Source organism: Rutidosis leptorrhynchoides, chromosome 2 (assembly GCF_046630445.1).
Source record: "Rutidosis leptorrhynchoides isolate AG116_Rl617_1_P2 chromosome 2, CSIRO_AGI_Rlap_v1, whole genome shotgun sequence".
In the NCBI taxonomy this organism is placed as follows: Eukaryota; Viridiplantae; Streptophyta; class Magnoliopsida; order Asterales; family Asteraceae; genus Rutidosis; species Rutidosis leptorrhynchoides.
This window is the reverse complement of record NC_092334.1, coordinates 156516963-156525496: the sequence shown is the minus strand read 5'-3', so window position 1 is coordinate 156525496 and position 8534 is coordinate 156516963. Positions and strand designations below refer to the sequence as shown.

Genomic DNA, 8534 nt, shown 5'->3' with positions numbered 1-8534 from the left:
TTAGAACAAGTTACATGTTAATCGGAGGTGCGTAGCATAGTTGGAATTAAACGAAAAATTATAAAGTTGATCAGTCCCTGAACACGGCCATTACCGCGCCGCGACAAATGAGCCCATGAGGGCCGCGCCGCGACATTAAGCGTGAGCTGGTGCCTGGGCTGTTTCAAATGTCTAAGTCTCAAAACCAAATTTCATTCAAACACAAATTACGAACCGTAAACATTCAAAACACGTATCTTATATCGTTGGAAAGGTAATTTGACGAGGAATACAACTAAACATGTTTCATCAATCAAAACCATCATTTACAACACAAAAACCTAGTCGAATGATCGTTAAAAGTTCATCTTTAAAGTTTCAAGTTCTAAAAATGCATTTCATGATTCGGGAAACCAATTTACACATACGATACGCCGTTTCGAAGGTAATTAAACATACAATAAAATTAAACACTTACTAACATCATTTCATGGCATTCAATGCATCAAAAGTTCATTTTACTTCTATCAAACCCTAACTCAAAATCATAAATTTAACAATTTTGTTTATGAAGCTTTTCCATGTCAACTTACATACCAAATTGAAGCTAGTGATGCTAGTAATACATTTAATACATGCACTTTTAACATCTAACAACATATGATCAACCAAAACTCAAGATCAAACACACTCATTTCAAGTTTAAGCTAGTTACATCAAAATGACAAGAACAAGTATACAAATCATATATTCATGTTAGACTTGAGCCATAGACACTAATTAACACTTTTATAAGTTAAAAACGTCAAGAACAAAGAATCTAGTGATTTTAGAAAGTTACCCAAACTTGATGAAATCGGTATGGAATTGAAGAGGAAGATGCAAGGATTTCAAATATGTAATTTGTTTTGATGTTTGATTGCTAGATTGGAAATGGATGATGAATATTTGAATTGGTGTTTGAGAGAAAAAGTTGAAGTATTGAAAGAGAGGAGGAGGTGAATGAATGGATGAGAGTTCATGGTTGACTAGTTGACTTAGTCAAGAGTTTGGTCTCTTGGCAAGTTTAGTCCCTCAAGTTTCAAAGCGGGTGCGTGAATTAACCGAACGAATTAATTTAAATACGCGAGAGTAAACGGGAGATGTTAAAATCCAATAACGGAAATATTAAGAACATTAGCTAACGGAGGATACGAATCTAGATACGAAAGATATTAATAAAATAAAAAGACGGGCGTTAAAATAATTTTAACGGAAAAATACGGGATGTTACAGATAATGCATCTTACATAACACAAATGAAAGATGTGTATATCAGAAGTGACCGAACAAAACATATACCTCCTAGATTCTTCTCATATACTCAAGATCTCATTAATGACAACAAGATTGAAATAAGATATGTTCAATCCAGCAAAAACTATGCTGGTCTTTTCACCAAAGCACTTTCAATTGCTATTTTCAGAACATACGTCCATAATATTGGCATGAGGCATGCTCAAAAGATGTAACAGTTCAGACATTGCCTACTTGAGGGGGAGTCAACTCCATGCTGCACTCTTTTTCCCTTAGCTAAAGTTGTTTCCCTATGTTTTCTTTAGTAAGGTTTTTAACGAGGCAGTAACTTGTAGTTGATCTCTAACGAAACAAAATTACTATCCAATGGAGAGTGTTATGATAATAATAATAGAAATATGGATAGTCAATTATGGTAGGCTAATAAAGTTGTTGAAATAAACAACTAGATGGATGCAGTAGGTGAACGGTGGATTTGATAATATCAATCAACACAAGTGAAGCCAAAATATTGTAAAGACTTTTTGATTTTCTCAATGAACACAAGTGAGGCCAAAATATTGTGAAGACTTTTTGATTTTCTACTGCACATAACACCTTCTTATTTTTGTATAAATAAAGATGAAAGAAAGCTCATTCATTGTACCATTATTTCATATAAACATATACAGAGTATGAAATAACTCATTTTATCTCTTTAACTACTATTTTATAATTTAGTATATTGTATTAAGATTTCGCAGTTATAAACAACTAAAATACAGCATTTTTTTCTTTTAGAAAATTATAATTATTAAAATTTCTATATGAAAAGTTATTAATTATATTTATATGAAATATTAAATTAAATATCTTAATAATGAGATGTTATCTCCACAGATGTCACAGAAGGGTGATACAAGAACCCTAAAATTGAAAGAATGATAGGTACTGTAACATTTACCAAAGAAATACGTTGATGGTAACAAAAAAGTTAACCTGCTATTATTACTCTTTGAGAACAAAACTTGTAAAATGCTTAAACAATTGGGTCGAATTTGTAATTGAGAGTGCGCCATCACTGGCAGTAACAGAAGCAGCAAAACACACACACAGAATCCAACAATGAAATCAATAAGAAACTGATTGAAGAATTTCAATAACCATCAGACTTCAAGTTTTTGTAAGTACTTTTTCCTGCCTGAGTATCAATTTTTTATTTTTATTTTTTAAATGTTATCTAATGTTTTTTTCCCCCCTTTTTTTATGTCATGTCGAGTCATCCATATCGTATGATACTTGAAAGTATGAAACACACTTATCATTTTATTGCCAAACTCACCTAAATACGTAAACATGCCCCCTTTTCTGTGTTTCTTTTGTAGGATATGCAATTTTTGCAGTTAACATGACACTAAATTGATACCCACAAAATTCTTAATCTTGGTGCAAATTTGTTTATTTCTTTTTTGTGTTGAGCTATTTCATAATGAGTATTATAAGTGTTCCATTATCACCTGTGTTTACTTTAAACGATAAACGCATACCGCGTTCAAGTGTTGTGGTTAAGAGTGTAGGTGCACCACAATCAGTTGTTGAAAACAATGCATTTTCTTATAAGAATGATGGACAAAAAACGAGTGATGTCGAAATGCTTGAACCTTTGTGGGATGATGGTTATGGGACTCAATCCATGAAGGATTACATTAACGTTGCGCGGGATTTAATTAAAAGTGACGGAGGCCCGCCTAGGTGGTTTTGTCCCATCGCGTGTGGCAAACCTTTAAGAGATTCGCCAGTTCTTTTGTATATACCTGGTAATTGGTGTTTTGTTGATAAATAAAAAAGCACACAAATTTGTTGCACCATGATACGTGCAGTGGCGGAACTTGAACCTGACCACATATGGGACTAATAAAAACCTTATTTTATAGTAGAATTTCCTTTTTAGTGTATTTTTTTGTTAAATCGAGCCGGGGCGGATCCCCCTTTGGTTAACATTTTTATTAAAAATAATGTGTTATATATTGATTAATTAGTTGTTAATTATTTGTGTAGGACTGGATGGGACTGGAGCAGGCCTTGTTGTACATGAAAAATCTCTTGGAAAGTTAGTTAAACTTTGATCTACAGCTGCTTTATGAGCATTATTTGTTTTGAAAAATGTTGTTATAGAACCCTGCAAGTATATAATTTTTTTTTGTATTGTAACTACACCGTCACACTCAAATTTGGGGTTATGTGTAGGATGTGCATTGTCACGATAATAAGCTTCAGTCACTGTACTATATGATTTTGTCGAATAATTACTTTCAAAACGCACACCAATATATCCCCAAATAACTCCTTTGAAAAATGGGTATTTTTCTTATATGCATCAATTTTACAATGATCTTTATTCAACTGTATTGACAGGGTTTTTCACGTTCAATGCTTGCATATCCCTGTTTGGGATCGAACGTCGTTGGAAGGTTATTGTCTTTTCTTGTACTCATACTTTGTAAATATTAATTATTTATTGGTTCTATATAAATTAGTTACATTTGACCCTTTTTTAACCTGCAAAGTTGTAACCCTTTTTGCATAACTATTATTCTATTGGAGATTTAAGTTCTTAGTGTTGTATTTGGTATAATTCATATTTTGGCAAGTATTATCTTTGATACTTGTCTTTAGCCAATTGTGTTTAACTTAATTTGGTGAAAAACATGATTTTGATGAAGGTTTGATTATAATTGTTGAAGAACACGTGATGATTGAGCGCACTTTATCCCCAAATAAGCCAATTTATTTGCTTGGTGATTCTTTTGGAGGAGCCTTAGCCCTTGCAGTCGCAGCTCGTAATCCTACAACCGACTTGATACTCGTCCTCGCAAATCCGGGTCAGCCTTTTTATTCCTACTAATCGTTTTTTGTATTATTACTTCATATTTATGATTTTTAATATTTTTATGTATATGTGAGATAGAATCTGATATTCATCCATCTCAGCGACTGCTTACGAGAGGTCACCAAGGCACCCATTAGTAGCAACAATGAGGACTCTGCCTGAGGAATGGTATTGGACGTTTCCATATGTAACAAGCTTTCTTTTAGGTACGTTATTAACTTATATCGTGCACTTTATCTTTTCTTTTAGTAGTTTTCTCTCTCTCTCTCTCTCTCTCTCTATATATATATATATATATATATATATATATATATATATATATATATATAGTGGTAGGATCAAGAGGGAAGTAACCATTCGGGGGGAAGCAAAAACTTTTTTTTTTTTCGTTTTTTGAAAAAACTTTGTTCACGAACATTATAGATGAGATGAAAATATGAACATTTAGTAGAGACACTTGTGATAAATGTTTTTATTTTGGCGGGAAAACGCTCGAAGAAGTAATATATAACAATTATCGTGTTTTTCGTGCGTATTTTGAGGTTTTAGCTATTGGGGTTTAGATATTAGGGTTTAGATATTAGGGTTTATAGGGTTTAGATATTAGGGTTTAGAAATTTAGGGTTTAGGGTTTAGATTTAGGGTTTAGATTTAGGATTTAGATTGAGTTTTTAACACGAACGGTTTAGAGTTTAGGGTTTAGGGTTTAGGTCCATAAACCCAAAACACCAAACCCTAAACCCTAAACCCTAAACCCTAAACTCTAAATTGGGCTAAATTTTACTTCACAAAACATGGAAAAAAACGTTCATATTCTTCACGAACAATATTATCTTGAATGTAATTTTTGTCGATCGTTTTCTCGCCTAAATAATAACATTCATCACGAAGTGTCTTTTCTAAATGTTCATATTTTCGTGTGATCTTTATGCCGGAAAAAAAAATTCAAAAAAAAGAAAGAAAAAAAAAATTTGCTTCCCCCCGCTTCCCCCTGATTGGTTACTTCCCCATTGATCCTGCCCCTATATATATATATATATATATATATATATATATATATATATATATATATATATATATATATATATATATATATAACAAAAACAAAAAAAACAAAAAAAACAAAAAAAAAAACAAAAAAACTTTCAACAAACCTACATTTTGGATTTTGTATTCAGGTGATATGGTAAGGATGGCGGAGGTTAAATTTGGCGATACAAATAATCTGCCGTCTTACTTCCAATTGGTAGGAAATATAATTGGGGAATTTCCAACTTATTCTGTAAGAACAATCTTCTATACTTAATACTCCTTGTGATATTATCGTGTTACTTTCTCTTTGTTAGTGATATTGAATAGAGATATAAGTTAAGTTTATGGAATATCATCATGAAAATATATATAAGTTACGTTCTCATTTTTAAAAAATTTCATGATAGGTGCTGACGGAGATAATACCAAGAGACACTCTTAAATGGAGAATCGATTTAGTTGAATCAGCTGCTGCTTATGCTAATTCTCGTCTTCACGCTATTACTGCTCAAACATTAGTACTAGCAAGGTTTCTTTCTTCTTCGGCTTATGCATATTACAGTTTAAATTTTGTTACTTACGTGTTCACGAGCCTATAACTATGGATTAAAATCTTATATGGTATTATGCAAACTAATTTCTATATGATATCGTATCTAATATTTCTTGTATATATCAATATTTGCATTTCAGTGGTAAGGATAAACTTTTACCTAGTAAATATGAGGCCCAACGGCTTTCAGGAGTATTGAAGCACTGCAAGATACGTGTATTCGAAGAAAACGGGCACACAATCCTTATGGTACTTCAAATACTTAATGACCCGATTACACTATATTAACAATACCAACCCAAATACATCAACAAATAGGTTTGTTTAACTTTCAAGAGCCCAATTAGCTCTTTTGAATGATTTCATGTCAAATTCTTCACTCTGCTTTATTAATCACGTTTAACACGCTAATATATTTTCCACCAAAACTTAAGCATTGTTTTTTTCCATTCAGGAGAGTGGGGTTAACGTGTTGTCAGCTATTAAAGCTACTCAAATGTACCGCCAGTCTTCGAAGTACGACATATTTAACGACTTTTTGCCTCCTAGTATCACAGAGTTTAAAACCGTACCATATGAGAGTTGGTAATATATAAAATTTAACCTCTTTTTTTTTTTTTTTTTTTTTTTTTTTTTTTTTTTTTTTTTTAGTTTTACTAACAACCAAAGAAATGGCGTTTATGCCAATGGGGCTTTGCCTCATTGGTCACCATGTTAACATGGTGTTCGAGGAGACCAGGGTTCGAGTCTCGGGGGGGGGGGATTTTCGTGAATTAACTTCGTGTGCTAACCACTAACATTGCCTTTCAAAAAAAAAAAAAAAAAAAAAAAAAAAAAAGAAATGGCGTTTATCCAATTTTTTTAACTAATTAATTAATTAAGGTGGTACCGCCTTCATATGGGTGCATCGATGTTCTCAACAATGGAAGATGGAAAAATAGTGAGAGGTCTAGCAGGGATCCCAGATGAGGGGCCCGTATTATTAGTCGGTAATCACATGTTATGGGGATTGGAAACTTTTTCGTTTGTTTTAGAATTTTTGAGAGAAAAAAAAGTCGTCCTTCATGCTTTAACTCACCCGGAGACTTTTTCATTCAACGTTGAAGATGATTATATTATGGTTCCTTATACCGATATTATGAAGCTATTTGGTGCAATTCCGGTTTCTGCAAGAAATTTATTTAAATTGTTAACAAGAAAGTCGTACGTCTTACTTTATCCCGGTGGTGCACGTGAAGCTTTCCATCGCAAGGTACTTTTATTTTTATCACTAAAATATAAAGACGTCATTACTGAGATAGTCCCTCTAGTTTTACTCAAATTGTTGAAATAGTCCCTAGTATTTTTTTTTACCGAGATATTCCTCCTGGTTTTCAAAATGTTGCTGAGATAGTCTTGTGGTTCATCAATTTGGTGAAACTACCTGGACCATCTCAGCAACAAAAGGACTATCTAGAATTCGGGTGAAACCACAGGGACTATCTCAGTAATTATGTCAAACATAAAACTTCTAGCGAAAATAAACTGAAAGTTTTGAGTACGTGTCTTTTGTGATTTAAAGGGTGAAGCTAGCAAGTTATTTTGGCCTGAAAAACAAGAATTTGTAAGAATGGCAGTTAAGTTCGGGGCTACCATTATACCATTTGGTGTTGTTGGGGAAGATGACTTATCAGAAGTAAGAAAACGCTTTTCATTTTCGATGTAATTTATCTCGTTAGTTCTTGTTGTTAATGAACTTTGTTTTGCAGCTACTTATTGATTATGATGAAATGATGAGAAACCCGTTGCTGAATCGAATGGTGACTGAACTTAATCAAGGGAGAAAAAGCATCAGGTGAACTTGCTTTACGATATCCAGTTACATTTAATGAAAGGTTGCAAAAATCGCTACTCGAGCAGTACTCGGTCGGGACATTTTAGGGAGTACTCGGATGTTGACCAAGTTTGACTTTGACTGATTTCGACCGAGTTTCGACCAATTTTCCGAGTAAAATCGAGTTTTGGCCGATTTTTGACCGATTTTCCGAGTAATACCAAGTTTGACCAAGTTTGGCCGAGTACTCGCTGAGTAATTCCGAGTTCCACAACACCGATTTGAAAACATGCATTATTTATTCAATTATGAAAGGTTTTTATGGGTCCAACTGACCCGTTTAGACAACAGTAATTATATATATGGATACCAGTGATCATTTGGGCGATTGTTTGTGTATAGGCGTTTCTCACTGATACGCCTTGTTAAATTTCTCTTTAATTCATCGGTCTGTTTCATGACAGGAAGGGGACAGGTGGCGAGATTGCAGAGCAACAACTTCATTTTCCTATCTTTATGCCGAAGCTACCGGGTCGAATCTACTATATGTTCGGGAAGCCCATACGAACAAAAGGAAAAGAAAATATGTTAAATGACAAAGATTACTTGCGGAACTTATACTCGCAGATTCAATGCGATGTCGAAAAGAATATGGCTTATTTGTTAAAGAAACGAGACGAAGATCCTTATAGAGGGATGGTTGAGAGGTTTTCGTGGCTTAGAAATTATGGATCGTTAGATCAAATTCCATCATTCGAGCCATGAACCTTTTAAGTCCTTCATATATATGACATTTTGTTTACAGATGTAAGTTTTAAGTGGCCAAATATGTACATGATCATATTGGTGATGATCAAATATATTTTCTACTTTTGTTCAAATTAATCTCAGAGTGAATCTTAATTGGAAATTTAAACAGACCTATTTGTGACTGTTCCCCTGCAATACGACCTCTATTCTTGTTTAGACATGCCTGGAATCTGATACCAATT

At 33.3% G+C, this 8534-nt stretch overlaps 1 protein-coding gene across 1 annotated transcript; it reads left to right on the top strand.

Moving 5' to 3' along the window:
• The first annotated feature begins 2743 nt into the window (after nucleotides 1–2743).
• Nucleotides 2744–8307, top strand: LOC139888380 (phytyl ester synthase 1, chloroplastic-like). Its single transcript, XM_071871388.1, has 13 exons — nucleotides 2744–3071; nucleotides 3313–3364; nucleotides 3670–3725; nucleotides 3978–4136; nucleotides 4246–4350; nucleotides 5323–5426; nucleotides 5584–5705; nucleotides 5870–5978; nucleotides 6184–6314; nucleotides 6612–6981; nucleotides 7291–7404; nucleotides 7478–7563; nucleotides 8007–8307. The coding sequence occupies exons 1-13, from the start codon at nucleotides 2744–2746 to the stop codon at nucleotides 8305–8307; spliced, it is 2037 nt and encodes a 678-aa protein (XP_071727489.1).
• Nucleotides 8308–8534: the final 227 nt, after the last annotated feature.

Coding starts and splice junctions, on each gene's coding strand:
- LOC139888380 (XM_071871388.1), top strand. CDS start 2,744: ATGAGTATTATAAGTGTTCCATTATCACCTGTGTTTACTTTAAACGAT. Junction 5,427..5,583: donor GGGAATTTCCAACTTATTCT/GTAAGAACAATC, acceptor ATTTCATGATAG/GTGCTGACGGAGATAATACC. Junction 6,315..6,611: donor ACCGTACCATATGAGAGTTG/GTAATATATAAA, acceptor TAATTAATTAAG/GTGGTACCGCCTTCATATGG.